Below are 17,744 nucleotides of genomic sequence, written 5' to 3'. Positions count from 1 at the left end.
GCAGAACGAAATTTTTACTCTGCAGTAGTGTGTGTGCTGGTCCTGGCTGTTTAAAACTGTGTGCCAGGCCGAGACTCGAACTCAGGACTTTTGCCTTACCTGGGCAAGTACTCTGCCAACTGAGCTATCCGAGGATGAATCACATGTTACCCTCACAGCCTGAAGTTTGGAAGGTAGGAGATGAGGTACTGGCAGAAGTAAAGCTTTGTGGGTAGGACATGAGTTGTGCTTGGGTAGTTCAGTTGGTAGAGCACTTGCCCGCAACATTCAGAGGTTGTGAGTTTGAATCTCAGTCCAGCACACAGTTCTAATCTGCCAGGAAGTTTTATATTTTGCTTGCTCTGAACTAAGCTTTATGGTCTGATGAATAACTTTCAATATGGTAATACTAATGTTTTAATGAGACCCCACAGGATAAATGGCTATCATAGCTGGATTTTAAAACTTATTTTATTTTACACCACTACCAGTTTTAAAGCTGTACCTATTTGCAAGTAGCAGGCAACTTTCAATGTATAAAATATTTATACATCATCTAGTCACCTTAAAGCAGCCACTGCCTATGTTCGACTTCATCGTGCAGTAACCACTCACAGATAGCAGGTGGCGACACTGGCATCAAGGGTATATAAAGCATGTCAGAACGACGTCGAAACAGAGCAGTTACTGCCGTAATGTGGAAACAGAGCAATTTATCTTATGTCCAAAAGGGCACAATCACTGGCTTTCAGGCCAGCGGTGGAAGGATTTATGAAATGGCTAAGTTTGTAAACTGTTTGCATGCTGCCGTGGTTAAAGTATACCATCCATGGCAAAATGGTGCTATCCAAAAACTGGCATCGAGGCAACTGTCGTGCACCACAGTCCTTGGATAACGAGTGAACAACAGCCGCGGAGATACATACAAGCAAACAGATGCAACTGTTGAGCAACTGACCATCCACATGAACCGAGGTGCTATCAACATGTCTCCTTAATGACTGCTCAGCAAATGATGTTGCTTAAGGGCCTCTACAGCAGGCACATGGGTCATGCACCCGTGCTGACTGCAGTTCACTGATGACAAAGGCTGAAATTTCCATGCCAGTATCGCAACTGGATGTCCACGGAGTGGCCTTTCAGATGAATCCCGTTTTATGCTCCATCAGACAGACAGCTATTGCAAGTATGATGTGAAATGTCTGAAAGAAAACATCCAGCAATAATCATTGGAGGGGTCCATAACAGAGGAGGGAGCGATATGGTCCGGGAAACATTTTTATGGCATTTCCTGTGTGATCCTGTCATTGTAGAAGGCACAATGGATCAACAAAAGTATGCATTGTCCTTAGGGACTACGTCCATTCCTACATCTAGTTTCCTTTTCCTTGGCATGATGGCATTTACCAGTAGGACAATGCAATGTGTCATACAACTCGCAATGTACATCCGTGGTTCGAAGACCACCAGGTTGAGTTTACCGGAATTCCCTGGCCTCCAAACTCCTCAAATTTATATCCAATCATGAATTTTTGGGACCACCTCAATCGAGCTGTTTGCGCCGTGGATCCTCAACTGAGAGACTTCACACAGCTGGCCATGGCACTGAAGTCAGCATGGCTCGACATCCTTGTTGGTACTGTCCAGAACCTTACTAACTCTGCAAATACTGCAAAGAATGGTTATTCAGAGTTCTGACAGACGGTCACATTAAGTCACTGGACAATGTACAACAGTTGCAACAGCAAAGGACACAGAAGAAAGAATAGTGAGAAGGTATACTTGCTGAGCTATACGCATAAAGTGCAGTTACTGCATATATTTTTTGGAATACTTCACACGTTTGCAGACGGTATTGCTTGAAGTATTACACTTCACAAGACAACATCTCTTTTGAATACACTGCATGCTGTGGGAACATCACAAAAAAGCTTGGACTTGAGTTCAGTTTTTTTGTGACGGTGCACGGAATGGTTATTGGTTTACAGTTTTGGAACAGTCTTAAGAGAGAGCCTAAAACACACTTGGATCCACCTGTAACTGCATTGGATTTCAAACATTGTTTACTTGGAAAATGCTCTCGCAGCTAATGATGTCTTCTGAGTTGTGTATTCTTATTTTTACTGCATGTCATGTTCTCCATTGTCAGAGAACAGAGAAGCATACAGCAATTACCGTATTTACTTGAATCTGAGCCGCACTTTTTTTCCGGTTTTTGTAATCCAAAAAACCGCCTGCGGCTTAGAATCGAGTGCAAAGCGGAAGTTGTGAAAAATGTTGGTCGGTGCCGCCACAACTAACTTCTGTCATCTAATATATGTAGCGCTTCGCAGGCACAAAGATAAGTACCAGCACCAAAACCTCTGTGTCAATATATATATATATATATATATATATATATATATATATATATATATATACCTAAAAACAAAGATGATGTGACTTACCAAATGAAAGTGCTGGCAGGTCGACAGACAAACAAACTAACACAAACATACACACAAAATTCAAGCTTTCGCAACAAACTGTTGCCTCATCAGGAAAGAGGGAAGGAGAGGGAAAGACGAAAGGATGTGGGTTTTAAGGGAGAGGGTAAGGAGTCATTCCAGTCCCGGGAGCGGAAAGACTTACCTCAGGGGGGAAAAAGGACGGGTATACACTCGCGCGCACACACACACATATCCATCCACTATGGATGTCTTTCCTGACGAAGCAGCCGTTGGTTGCGAAAGCTAGAATTTTGTGTGTATGTTTGTGTTTGTTTGTGTGTCTATTGACCTGCCAGCGCTTTTGTTTGGTAAGTCTCATCATCTTTCTTTTTAATATATATATATATATATATATATATATATATATATATATATATATATATATATATATATATATATATATATATATAAAAGGATGGAAGACAAGCTTTTTTTTTCTCCGCCCTGAGTTTCGACCACTGCATTTTCATACATTATCCAACGCGGTAAATACAAATTCCGTATTGTTGTTCTTCGAATGTAGCAACATTTCAATGCACTACGAAAATCCGACTGGCAAGACTGTTTAGGATGTTTGCGAATATGGCCAACTCTGTGTTCTGAATTTTTTCCTACCTGTGAGAAGAGATGGTTGCTAATAGGGACTTTTATGAATTGTGAATCACATGCAGTATTCTCTTCACCATAATAATAATACGAATATAAACATTTTGCCATGTATTCTTTCGTGTTTGCTGCTATCTCATTTAAATCCTGGATGCCTAATAAACTACGAAACTAGAGTGAGACAATAGCAAACGCGGAAGAATATACATATCATGTCAGGTTTATATTCGTATTATTCTTATGCTGAATAGTGTTACAGTCAGAAATGAAGCACGGCAATTGATTAGATTTTTAAATCGAAGATGACTCTAATTTCTGTGCAGAATGTAATGTACTAAAGAGGTGTCTGCAAAGATTTTCAAACGGAGAAAAATTTTCGCTAAACTCTCGTTCAGAACATCTTCTATCATACGTAGTCTATTATTTGGTTCTTGTTGATCATTATCAAAGAAAGCAGCAGTGTAAGTAACAACAAATAGCAGTCTCTTGCCATTGTTTCACTAATGAGACGATTCCTCCCTTTTTTTAAAAATTTGTAAGCGGCGGTAGCGCGCACAAAAGCAAGCCATGCCGCGAGCAGCAACAGGCCGTAAACACACACTATCAGAATGTGACAAACAATGCATGACACAGTACAGTACTGCATTTTCAGCTTAAGGTGACTTAAAAACCTATAACAAAGAAAACTGTGCTTATCAGATCAAAGAAAAATAAGCAATCAATTCAAACCAGCCGAAGCTCGTGAAAAAGGAAGGGTACCCGTATAAATACGGACGGAGCGTCTGACGCATAGCAACGGCTACCTGGTAAAGCTTAACTGCTACGCTTATGACTCGAACTAAACTACTATAGCTGTATCGTCATTCATTCGACCTAAATTGTGTCTCATATTACAATAGAGCAACTTTGTTTTGATTTGGAGGTGCGGCCTAAAACTTTTCTCTCCCCCTTGAATCTCGAGTCTCAGATTTCAGGTGCGGCTTAGAGTCAGGAAAATTTTTTTTTCCTCGTTTTCGAGTCTCATTTTTCAGGTGTGGCTTAGATTCGAGTGCGGCTTAAATTCGAGTAAATACGGTAAGTTTTACTTTTAGAAAACTGCATCAGAAGCACTTAAAATGATGAAGACGGCATACAGCAGATAATGGTTGTTGTAGAAAACTACGTACAAATTATACAAGCAATTTTTCAGGCTCAGCTGTCATCAGGTGATGACCCATGCAGTGAATAGTCATCCAATAGCACAACGAAAAACTAAACACAAAGTGCACTATTTATTTCCTTTGGGTCTTATATCTGACTTGTTGAATGACTGTAGAGGAGTTGTTCATTGGTTATACTGCTATTCACGTCATTTTACATAACTTTCTGCAGAAACAAAAAATATGTGCAGAAAATGTACCATGTTTTTTCATATAGGAACAAGGAGAATAGTGAATGAATGAATGAGCAGAATTCATCAACACTACAGATGTTCGTCTCAGTTTCCATTATCAATAATGATGAAATGTAGTGCCTCAAGTTCAACTAATCCACAAAACACCAAATCAGTGGCAAATCATACCAAATTGATATTCCTCACATTCTTCATCTACCACATATGATTTACATAGAATTCACACCTGAAGATAAGAATACCATGAAGTTCTACAAGGATGTGAAGGATTGTCATCACTAAAAAGTGACATACATGCAATCTAATTTTTAATAAAAGTAAAAGTGGTTTCTACACCACTGATCATCTGCTAGTTTTTGATCAAAAAACAAGTGACAACTTTCCCCTGCACACACAATAACCGAAAATTTGGCAGTGGTAGACTACCTTCTGTTCCAAAAACTAAAACATCTGCTGAAAGGTACCTCTCTACTACAGACTTAAAACATACAATGAAAGAAGATTCCTCAAATACATTTCAAAAGTCCCTTAGAAGAAAGCAGAACTGTGTTTATAGAAGGCCTTATGATCTAGAAAGACTGAGCATATTTGGACACTTTTATTCAACCATTCTGGGAACTTTCCACACACCCAAACTACACAAATATTGTCTCTTTGGAATAATGTATCAAAGAGTGGAAGGTGGTGACCCTCTTCTGGTTTTGTTTTAAATTGAACACTCAAGTGTAATAAATTAAGATCTTAACAGGATTGTATATGTTCTTTCATGTCCATGGAGTGGCTTCACAATCTCTTCAATGCATTTCCAGAAGAAGCTTGGCTTCACTCTTGTAGTCACGACTCTTCAAAGTAATAATTGTTGTAGCAAAAATAGATAATTTTTTTAAAGACATCACGTTTACACCAGTGACTCTTAAACATTTTATTTCCACTATTGAAATTTTGCCCTTAGGCCATTATCAAGTGCAGCTGAAATACAAAATGTTTATAACCATATTTTACAAAAATTGTTGTGTATTTTAACATTCAGCCGATCACACAATTTGAAAAATGCAGCTATGTAACCATGTTTACCTACATGTTTTGGCTTTAAGCCATGCCAACTTTATACAGGCTTACAAATTTATATGACGTTATCATTTGCTGTTATATACATTTGTAATGCTGCTAAGTAGTGCGAGCACGCATGTCCATATATTGTAAAACAGCACAGTCTGTACATACAATATGTTCGTTCCACCATCACTAGTAACTTTGGCACTAAACCACAGCAGCAAACGACTGTTTACAGGCTACTTGTAGCCATTTTGGGGCATAAACGGATTACAGATATTATTCTAGTTCTGAGTACAGTGCCATTGAAATCCAACGACTGAACTAGCAAGAATGGAGTTATGCACTCGTTTTACAATTATGGAACATACTATAATTTCTTACGTAACTACTCTTAATGTTAGAAGGGTATAGGAACAGAATATAACTTATTTCATTATAGGTTTTTTAAAATCATTGTAGTTAAAATACGTGAAGGTTTTACATCGTTTTACATAACTGTAGGTATTATTTTGTACATAGTATAATTTTGTATGTTGCCTACTCTTAATGTTAAACTAGGATAGGTTGTTTATTTCATCATAGGTTTTTAATACAGCTAATATATTAAATTAGAACTTAATACAATTTCTGAGTTGTGAAAGAGCATATTTTTGAAGTGTCTGATGACGTTTCTGGAATTCATATTTTTAGCAGCAAGACTAAACAATATCACAGGTCAGGATATAAGAACTGTTCATGACTTCCAGGTTTAACGATTCAGTAAGGTGTAAAAAGCCTTTATGTGGTATAGTCAAAATTTGGGTGCGTCAGGACATGGAATCTGTTGTTGTTGTAGCCTTCAGTACAGAGACTGGTTTGATGCAGCTCTCCATGCTACTCTATCCTGTGCAAGTTTCTTCATCTCCCAGAACCTGCTGCAACCTACATACTTCTGAATTTCTTTAGTGTATTCATGTCTTGGTCTCCGTCTACGATTTTTACCCTCCAATACTAAATTGGTGCCCCCTTGGTGCCTCAGAATATGTCCTACCAAGCGATCCCTTCTTCTAGTCAAGTTGTGCCACAAATTTCTCTTCTCCCCAATTCTGTTCAGCACCTCCTCATTAGTTATGTGACCTACCCACCTAATCTACAGCATTTTTCTGTAGCACCACATTTCAAAAGTTTCTATTCTCTTCTTGTCTAAACTATTTATCGTCCATGTTTCACTTCCATACATGGCTACACTCCATATAAATACTTTCAGAAAAGGCTTCCCGACATTTAAATATATACTCGATTTTAACAAATTTCTCTTCTTCAGAAATGCTTTCCTTGCCATTGACACTCTACATTTTATATCCTCTCTACTTTGATCATTATCAGTTATTTTGCTCCCCAAAGAGCAAAACTCATTTACTACTTTAAGCATCTCATTTCCTAATCTAATTCCCTCAGCATCACCCGATTTAATTCGACTACATTTCATTGTCCTCATTTTGCTTCTGTTGATGTTCATCTTATTCATCCTTTCAAGACATTGTCCATTCCGTTCAGCTGCTCTTCCATGTCCTTTGCTGTCTCTGACAGAATTACAATGTCATCAGTGAATTCCTACTCTAAATTTTTCTTTTGTTTCCTTTACTGCTTGCTCAATATACAGATTGAATAACATCAGGGATAGGCTACAACCCTGTCTCACTCCCTTCCCAACGACTGCTTCCCTTTCATGCCCCTCGACTCTTATAACTGCCATCTGGTTTCTGTAGAAATTGTAAATAGCCTTTCGCTCCCTGTATTTTACCCCTGCCACCTTTAGAATTTGAAAGAGAGTATTTCAGTCAACATTGTCAAAAAGCTTTCTGTAAGTCTACAAATACTAGAAACCTAGGTTTGCCTTTCCTTAATCTATTTTCTAAGGTAAGTTGTAGGGTCAGTATTCCCTCATGTGTTCCAACATTTCTACAGAATCCAAACTGATCTTCCCCGAGGTTGGCTTCTACCAGTTTTTCCATTCGTCTGTAAAGAATTCGTGTTAGTATTTTGCAGCCATGGCTTATTAAACTGATAGTTCAGTAATTTCCATGTCTGTCAGTACCTACTTTCTTTGGGATTGGAATTATTATATTCTTCTTGAAGTCTGAGGGTATTTCACCTGTCTCATACATCTTGCTCACCAGATGGTAGAGTTTTGTCAGGGCTGGTTCTCCTAAGGTTATCAGTAGTTCTAATGGGATATTGTGTACTCCCTGGGCCTTGTGTGCACTTAGGTCTTTTAGTGCTCTGTCAAACTCTTCACACAATATCATACCTCCCGTTTCAACTTCATCTACATCCTCTTCCATTTCCATAATATTGTCCTCAAGAACATCGCCCTTGTATAGACCCTCTATATACTCCTTCCACCTTTCTGCTTTCCCCTCTTTGGTTAGAACTGGGTTTCCATCTGAGCTCTTGATGTTCATGCAAGTGGTTCTCTTTTCTCCAAAGGTCTCTCTAATTTTCCTGTCGGCAGTATCTATCTTACCCCTAGTGATATATGCCTCTACATCCTTACATTTGTCCTCTAGCCATCCCTGCTTAGCCATTTTACGCTTCCGTCGATCTCTTTAAAGCTGTCGATGTCTTTAAAGTCAGTACTGCCATTAGACTGTTTTTTATTTGCAGTGTTACATTTATACGATCACGATTTCAGCTTTAAAATGCCATTACCAAGTGTTTTAATTTTGTACAGTGCCTAAGAAGGCATGCTGTCATATTTAAAATACACTATTGGACACATTGTCTAACAGTGTATTTTAAATATGACAGTATGCCATCTTAGGCACTGCGTATCATTAAAACACTTGATAATGGCATTGTAAAGCCGAAATCATGATTGTGAAAATGTGACACTGCAAATAAAAATAGTCTAATGGCGGTACTGACCTTTTTTTTTTCTTTTTTTTTTAAAAAAAGACAACATTATGACTGTGGCCCCACATTAGGAAAAAATGATCCTGTCGATCTTGCTTTTTTGCCTGCTTCATTTACTGCATTTTTGTATTTTCTCCTTTCATCAATTAATTAAATTCAATATCTCTTCTGTTACCCAAGGATAAGATGGCATAAATATGTTCTTGGATAATTTCCTTCCACTTGCCTTGTATACAAGATTACAAGGCATCCAACATTAATTGATGGAGGACCTCGAAAATGAACTGTTGACTAACCATCCCAATATTTTAATGGGCAGCATGTCAGTAAAAGTGCAATTCAGGTAATCAGTGGTACTCATTATTCTTCAAAGAAGTCTTACTCACTCCTTTACCCACTGCTCCTCAAAGAAGTCTAACATATTCCTCATCACATTTAGCTGAATCCTGCCCTGCTTAAATATAGCATGTGAAGTTACTTGATGTAAGAACGATACTTTCAGCTCCAAGCCTTTGCTGCTGTAACAGTTACCATGCAGACTGCCATCTATATGCAGGATTTCAGATCACATGTTGTATAAAACTGCAGCCCAAACTACTATGTCACACCACACTGCAGGATGCAAAAGTGCAGTCACCATGGGAGCACATAATATATGCACAGCTGTCAGACTGAATAAGTACTCATCAGAGAATACTGCATTTTAGCAGTCAGTAAGCTATTGACAGCATCCATGTATTCACTGCAGTTTACAGCATTTATTGATTATGGGAACTGAAAGCCGATGCAACAATACATGCCATCTGTTCAGCTCACAGCACACACTACTGAATCATTGATGCAACAGGTCCACATCAATTGTAATGCTCCAGTGTGGTCAACACGTCATTCCACGTCAAATCATCCAGAAATTTTAGGAAATGACATTCATCGTCACGTAAATCCTTGAAATTTTGAGTAGTGGAACTTTACCTAGATATATTCACATCTCCAAAATGTAAATGTTGGTAGTCAATTACTTTTTCACTTATGATAAAAAGAAGTTGTACAGAGTCAGGAATTCAGGCTTTCATAGACGAGCTCCTTTATAATTTAAAAATGCAGTATTTCCTACAGTTTTTGCAGAGGAAGCTTGAATTTTTTTTTAGTTAAAGAGAAAAGTTTATATTATTATAGTAGTATCTTGTAGTGAATATCCATCATCTACATCTCAGAAAAAATTGTAAAAAATTTCTTTTAAACAAAATCCATGCATGGACATTATAATTTTTGTAAGGTATTGCTCCCTCACAGATACCTTTGAAAAACTAACAATATTTTTATAAATTTTCCATTATGTCACACAAAAAGAATCAATTTCTAGAAGTAATAGGAAGTGTCAAAACAACATTGTTGTAAAAGAAATATTGAAGTTGCTAGTTCATGACTACCATATCACCACTAAATTGCTGAAGTCGGCTACACTGCATTTTCCTAGGAACAAATCATATCTGAGAACACTATTTTATCGCCACTACATGCATGGCATCATCCAGTTTCTTTGTTTCGAATCATGTGTTCACTGAGCATGCAGTTCTGAGTACTTGTACTAAGTTGTACCCAGTGGCAATTACTGGTTAAAAATTCAACTGTTGCAGTTTTTAACTATTCATTCCAAAACAAAAGTAAGTCCCCTAATGTTACAATAATAATGTGAAATACTTTTGTAATGAAACAATGGGATAGAATGATTTTTCATTATTTAATTATTTTTTAGGTTACACCAATCATCTTTGAATTATTTATGGCAAATATTGATTTTATGACTGAAGCAGTATGGAAAGTACAAGTAGGCAGTGTTTTTCTTGGACAGTACCTGCAAGACTGCAAGATATATGTGATAATGCCCTGACTTGTGTGAATGAACTGACCAGTGAAGAACAAGAACTTTTATTACAGCGAAGCAACAGTCATTCATACTGTGATTTAAGTGTTTCATTTCTGTGCGTGTTAAACACAAAGACAAGTGCCTGCACAGATTCTCTCTATATAAGGAAATTTGCTGTGATCCCTTCAAGTGCCATAAACGATCTGTTTCATCTGGATTGCATGAAATTAGTGTAGAAAAGGCAAATACCTTCAAAATGAGAGGCTTTAGCATTATTCCTAGGGAGAAAAAGTGCCCAACCTGTATCAAACGTATTAATGAAAAACAAGCAAGTGACGACTCATCACCAGACTATGTAAATGACAGTAATGTGAAGGTGCAGACTCCTGCAAAATCTGTGCTCAATACTACTTAACTAGCTTAGGAGTATCTCCTGCAAAGCTGCATTCAGTTTCTCGGCATAATCGGTATGCAGCAGCCAAACAAAAATTGGAATCAGCAAGCTGGGGCTCTGAAGACTAAAATTTCACATACATATCAATTTGAGCTGGCTGCTGATGCAAGTACTATCCCTGAGAGTGATTTAACAGAACTGGAAGAAAAAAGGCAAAATGTCATGATGAACTCATGGACAAAATCAGACAGACAATTGAATATGCAAATAATCGTGAAAAATTTCAGTTACTTACTCTTGTGCCACCAACTTGGTCTCGACAGAAAGTCAGTTCCAAATTTCAGATATCTGAATATTTGGTATGACAAGCAAGAGCTCTTTTAATGGAGAAGGGTATTTTATCGATGGCTGAGCAGAAAAGAAGAAAGACACTGCCACATGATACAGTGAAAAAAGTAAAGAGTTTTTATTCGGATGATGAAAACACAAGAATAATGCCTGGGAAAAAAGACAAAGTGAGCACCATCAAAAATACCTATGAACAAAAGCCTCTTGTTTTAAGTAATTTAACTGAACTGTATTCTCTCTATAAAAAAAGTATCCTGAAGACACAGAAGGATTCCAAAATTTGCTTCTCTTCTACCAAAACAGTGTATACTTGCACGATAATCAGGAACACATACTGTTTTTGTGTGCATTTAACACCAAAATGTTAAATTGTTTCTAAATTCCATTTCTATTAAAGAAACATATCAAGATCTAACTAAAATCATAACATGTGATATAAATAATGGAGCCTGTATGCTTTGTCTGTGTGAAAAATGCCCCACCAGTTCATTGCTTCAAACCCACTTAGAAAATGAAGTAGGAGACTATGAACCTGATGAGATGATTCAGTAGAGTCAATGGTACCAACTGATAGAATGACTAAGTGTTCAAATCACTTCTCTATCAGAATTCTGTGACACACTAATTAAGAAAATTGAAAAACTTACTCAACACTCTTATTTCTCAACCGCAATCTGATTATCTGAATATGAAGAAGGAAACACTTGATGAAGGATCAGTGTTGATTGTAATGGATTTCAGTGAAAATCTCAATTTTGTTGTTCAAGATGAAGTACAGGTGTACCATCGGAACAATGGCAGCAAGGACAAACAGTTGCATGCAAAAAGTATTTTTATTGTTTCTGATTATCTAGACCATGATGTTGCCTTGGAGTACCAGACTCAGAAGATTGTATTGAATTTAAGCGTGAATTTCCAGAAATTCATCTTGCGTATGTTGAATATTTCACTGATGGTTGTGCTGCACAGTATAAAAATTGTAAAAATTTCAGAAACATCTGTTACCATGAACACGACTTCAACATAATGTGCAGCTGGTCCTTTTTAGCTACTGGCCGTGGTAAATCTCCCTGTGATGGTATTGGTGGTACTGTTAGAAGACTTGTCTCAGAAACAAGTTTGCAAAGAATTTATAAAAATCAAATACTTACAGCTTCACAGGTATTTGAATTCTGTGGTGAGAACCTGCAAGGCATTTCAGTTCTCTTTCTTTCAAAAGATGAAATGGTACAAGTCAGACATTATCTTTCTCTGTGCTTCCCAAGTGCAAAAACAATTCCTGGAACATGATCTATGCATCACATTGTACCAATATCTCCAACCAAGACTGGAGCAAAAAGGCTGAGCTGTGATACAGATTTTAGTATCATGCATGATTTCTCAGATGCACTTCCACTACTAATGCCAGAGTGCCCTATGCAGCCCAACTGCTATGTTGCAGTGCATATGACTATGACTCTTCTTGGTATTTGGGGATTGTTTAGAAGGTGAATTGTGAAGAAGGAGATGTTACAGTAAGGTTCATGCATCCTCATGGACCATCCCCGTCCTTCCATAGGCCTGATGACGACGATTGTGATGTTTCTTTCTCTCATATTCTGTGTGAAGTTGATATCACCACAGCAACAGGATGCAGTTATTCTCTGAGAAATGAGTCCTCAAAATTGGTGGAAGAAATGTGGTTCTCATACAAAAAAGTATTATCTAAACATCAAAGTGTCATCATATGTGTAGTTCCGAATCAACTTGAATGCAAATTGTAGCACCAGCATTTTGTGCAGTGATGACATTATTGGCTTTTGACAAAATGCTTAAATATTATAAACAAAATGCTATGTATTTTTACATTGAGTTAATTTGGTTATGGCAGAGGTAATAAAGTGTTCACATGTCATGTAATGTACAAGTTGCCCTATATTTTATAATGTGTAATTTTGTTTCATATATTGCAATTTTTTGCTCTATTTGCATATTGTTATGTGTACTTAAGTTGTTAATGCCTCTTGCATAGTAACTGTATTTCTCTCTAGTATATATAATTTTTTCCCCAGTGCCATTCATTTCTCAAAACTGATTTTTTGTGTGATGAAATTTTATTATTTGTAGATCACTTTTTAATTTTTTTCGTGTTTTCTGAGGGGGACAATTGTCCAAAATATTTTTTCTAATTTTACAATAAAATTAAATAAAATTAATTTACAAAAAAATAGACAATTCTAACATGTTTTCAGAAACTACTTGTCTGAAAGGATATTCAGGGAAAAAACTGTCAGCATACAATTTTTTGTTTAAAAACTGCAGCCAATTTTCATATTTTTACAGTTTGCTTTGAAGTAACAAATTGCACCAAACTTTCAGCAATTTCTACCAACAGTATGTATATAAAGCAATAAAATTGGCAAAAGTTCATAATAGTAGATACAATAGAAGTACACAAAATCTCAGTTCACATCTAGATAATGGGTGTCATGGCCTGGATGACTTGACAAGGAATGACCCCAACACTTTGGAAGAACGTGTGCTATTTGTTACTGCCAGGCACACAAGGTAGTGACCATCCATATTGTGGTCACATGGCATATTCAGTCACCCATCCATTGGTTTCCCACAAGCATCAGCGTTGAAGCACTTTGCCCTCACAAGAACTGAAATTTCTTGATACGGACGGCACCATTTGACACGCTTGTGGCTGCTCACACAGGAGCAAGCTGCGGCCACAGTATATAGCCCGAGTATTTCTTATCTGTTCACAGCATACTTTAAATGGGTGGGGAATCCAAATCATTGTCAAATACAAAAACTATTGTGCAATTTTCTTGCAAACATGGGGGAGGATTGCTAGTTACATAATCATTTTCCGACCACGATATGCACTGCATTATTTTCTATTTTTTTTCAGGCTATATCCCCCCAACAGAGCCATCTGAGTATGGTTCACATTTAGCCAGTTCCTTACTTGTATCATTTCAAATCGAATGTTGTGAATCATGGACCACATTCAGACATCTAATATTGTACATGAATGCCCACAAAAGCTATTAAAATACCACGCTCGAGTCTTGGTGTAGCACTCCTACTCCATTTCGTAGAGAGATTGATACTAATGAGCACAGTAAGTGAAAGTAAGAATTGAAATTTAATATCATTATAGTCAAACATCTATCTAAAATTGCAAGTATAAAAAGGTAAAAATGAAATATACTGAAACCACCTGTTCAAATGGCTCTGAGCACTATGGGACTTAACATCTGAGGTCGTCAGTCCCCTAGAACTTAGAACTACTTAAACCTAACTAACCTAACGACATCACACACATCCATACCCGAGGTAGGATTCGAACCTGCGACAGTAGCAGTCATGCGGTTCTGGACTGAAAAACCACCTGTTCAAATCCACTGTTAGACAATAGTACAAAGGAAGCCCATTGTGTGTATACCCACCTGCAACTTCACTGTGAGCATCAACAATGGCACCTTTCAGTTCAGCCATCATTAGCTCCATAGTGGCTCTAAGACAGCCCAACTTATTAGCAGGACATTCTTGTGCATCTAGAGATGCTAATTCTACCACCTGCAAAAACAATAAAAAAAAAGGAGCCCAAAATTTATTTTCATAAGTTAACATACTACAAGAAATTTGTATGTATCAATTCTTAATAAACAAATTCCAATTTGGTACCTGAAGGGCATTTTATTAACAGAAGTTCTACTTCACTTTTAGAAGACACCATCATCAAAATTTTCCATACTTATGTTCTTCAGCTGTACACATCCAAATTGTTTCTGCATGTTCTCTAATGACATCTATCTAGTTTTCATTGGGTCATCCCTTCACTCTTACTTTAAAAAAAAGAAAAAACTTTCTTGGTCCATTTACCATGCCTTTATTTGACTGCATATCCTGCCCATCTCCATTTCACTACCATTATGGTCATAAATACATCCTCTGCTCTAATCTGCTCCCTGATCCGTTTGTTTCCCATCTCCCTTACCAATTCCTAACATCCATCTCACTATTTCTTGCTGAGCAATTGTTTGCATTACAAGTCCATATCTCGCTACCACAAGTTAAAACAGATAACATTTGCGGAGTGTTAACTTTCCATTAAGACACTTCAGAATAATGGTTCCACAAACTCTAATTTTCTAAGTGCACTCTATGCCGTTTTTACCCTTCTAGTAACCCAATTTCTTGTCCTACACAAAAACTAATCAATTAGTCCTTTTACTTATTATTTTGTACATTTTTCCCTACTTGTTAATTATGCATTATAGATTTACCAGCCTATTTACAAATTTTTAATATTAAGTTCTTGCTGTGAGGGCTAACAATACACCACCACTAACGCAACAAACATGGGTCAGACAGTTTCAGATAAAAAGTATGTCCTATTTGTTTTTACAGTCTAAAATGGATACAGTCAGACTTGTTAAGTTGAAATATGTTTCAAATTTGTTTCACTGTTAGTCAACTTTGCAAAATGACCATATGCACAGTTTCACCTGCCTACCTGAACTGTAAGTTGTTGAAAAATAATTATGAATTATGACAATCTTCACATGATTCCTGCACTTGAAAGTGTCTGGTGTATGGCCCTCAATTATTGCACTGCACAAAAATGTGTGCTTGCCACTGCTTCCATTGATTTATGAGAAGAACTTTGATTTCACAACTAAAAGTGATTGAAAATAACTTAATATTCACATGGAAATACTATTTACATTTTGTCCATAATTTTGTGTTTCCAAACTGGTGTACCAGAAAATAAATACAAGATTTCCAACACATCAACGTTAATTTTATTTCTTGTAAATATTGCAAAATGCTGAAATATTGATACAATTCTCCAAATGCATATCATTTGTGTACAATAAACATAAATTAAGGAGGACATCTGTACACGCATGCACTCGAAATGACCACAGATTCACTCTATCTCGCATGCACACTCACATGCAGTACAACCAGTTAGGCAGGATGATAGCTGATCAAGAAATTACAACAAAGCACAGACGAGCTAAAAGAAAAGCACAGATAATCTGCACAGATGAGAAATTTAACACTGAGAGAACGTCTCATCTGCTCCAGTGCCCGCAAGATCGCTTATAAATCTGCGTCAAAGGTAGTAAATTCTGGAGGCCATCTAACTTGAGGACATGATCTAGGAAGATGACAGAGAAACCAACAGAGTCCCCCTGCTTAGATACATCCATAAAAACAGCTACATGGTTGTGGTGCTCAGATAAAATATCAGAAAATATCATACTAAAAATCGGAAGCAGGTGTGCGCTCTCTCCTGTACCACACCTAATCTAAAATCACCCTGGGCCTCTCCGGTAACCAGGATGGCAGACACTTAAAACCCGGGATTTGGGGTTGTTCTGGCTCCACACCGAGTGACTCACGCACACACGCTGCGTGCTGATCCCAAATGGCATTGTGGCTCTTCAAAGGCACTCCGAAGGTGGACGAGCTACAGTATGGTGTGTGGATGAAGTTGGAGCTGTGAGGAACTTAACACGCCTGACTCCTCATAAGGAGGTGGCACCGGATGGTAAATGCCAGTTTCGCCACCTCAGCACAGACGCTGGGTACGGGACTGGTCCGATAAGCACACATGGCCAGCCAAATCACCTCATAGTGGACAGCGGCAATGATCCGTGAATAAGAGGGCCTCGCTGACCCCATACACCACGTACCCGTAGTCCTGCCACAAATGCACAAAAGCCCAATAAAAGTCGAGGACACACACCCTGTTTGCTCCCCAAGACCTGTGACTAACACACTTGCTGATGTTCAGTGCCTTCTGGGTTCTGGCTTTTAGGTCTCACAGGTGTGGCAACCACGACAATCTGGAGTAAAAAATGAGGCCCAAAAACTGTACTGTGTCTCTAAAATGTAGGATGGTGTCCCCCACATTCATGGCAGGCAAATTAAAAAGATGACGAGAATGATTAAAATGAGCACATACACACTTATCCGTAGAAAACTGTGAACCTGTCTTCGCAGCCCACTCCTCTAACCTCTGCACTGTAAGCTGCAACTGACGGCTTGCCATTGCAACACTGGAGAAGGAACAGAAAACAGCAAACTCGTCCACAAATAAGGAGCACTGTACAGGACTCCTTACCGTAGACATGATACTGTTGATGGCTATGGCAAAGAGGGTAACACTTACAACACTGCCTTGAGGGACACGATTCTCCTGCTCAAATCGAACAGACAGTGTGTCCAACTCAGGTCCAAAAAAAAGCACAGAGAGAGGAAAGACCATATGAAGATGGGGGAGGTGGCCACAAAAGCCCCATTGATGCAGTTGTGTCCGAATACACTGTCTCCAAGTAGCATTGTTTGCCTTACTTATATCAAAGAAAATGCCAATAAGGTGATGCTTATGGAGGAAAGCCTGCTGAACAGCCGCCTCTAGGACGGTCAGGTTGTCAACAGTGGACTGAAATCTTCAGAATCCACACTGAGAGCAGCTAAGGAGTTGCCTGGTCTCTAACAACCAGACCAGACAACAGTTAACCTTTCGCTTCATGGTCTTTCCTTGGTACGATGAGATACTTTTTTTATTGTTGTATATTTAGCTTCTCCCCACCCTTAACCCCAATTATCCGCAGTTGTCCCATTAGTTTCATTTTATTTTGTGTTTGTTGGCGTGTATCTGTAGTGACGTTGTCATCATTTTGTATACACTGGAAGCAGCCGTTTCCA

The 17,744-nt window shown here is 38.0% G+C and overlaps 1 protein-coding gene across 1 annotated transcript in view; it reads right to left on the bottom strand.

The window, feature by feature from the left end:
* LOC126100118 (ankyrin repeat domain-containing protein 27-like) overlaps positions 1-17,744 on the bottom strand; it is a 116,831-nt gene that overhangs the window by 37,129 nt on the left and 61,958 nt on the right. The window contains exon 8 of the mRNA XM_049910649.1: positions 14,468-14,597. Within this exon, the coding sequence (XP_049766606.1) occupies positions 14,468-14,597 (130 nt within the window). The remainder of the gene's footprint in view (positions 1-14,467; positions 14,598-17,744) is intronic.

This window comes from Schistocerca cancellata, chromosome 9, assembly GCF_023864275.1.
Source record: "Schistocerca cancellata isolate TAMUIC-IGC-003103 chromosome 9, iqSchCanc2.1, whole genome shotgun sequence".
NCBI classification, from domain to species: domain Eukaryota; kingdom Metazoa; phylum Arthropoda; class Insecta; order Orthoptera; family Acrididae; genus Schistocerca; species Schistocerca cancellata.
This window is presented reverse-complemented; position numbering and strand designations above follow the sequence as displayed.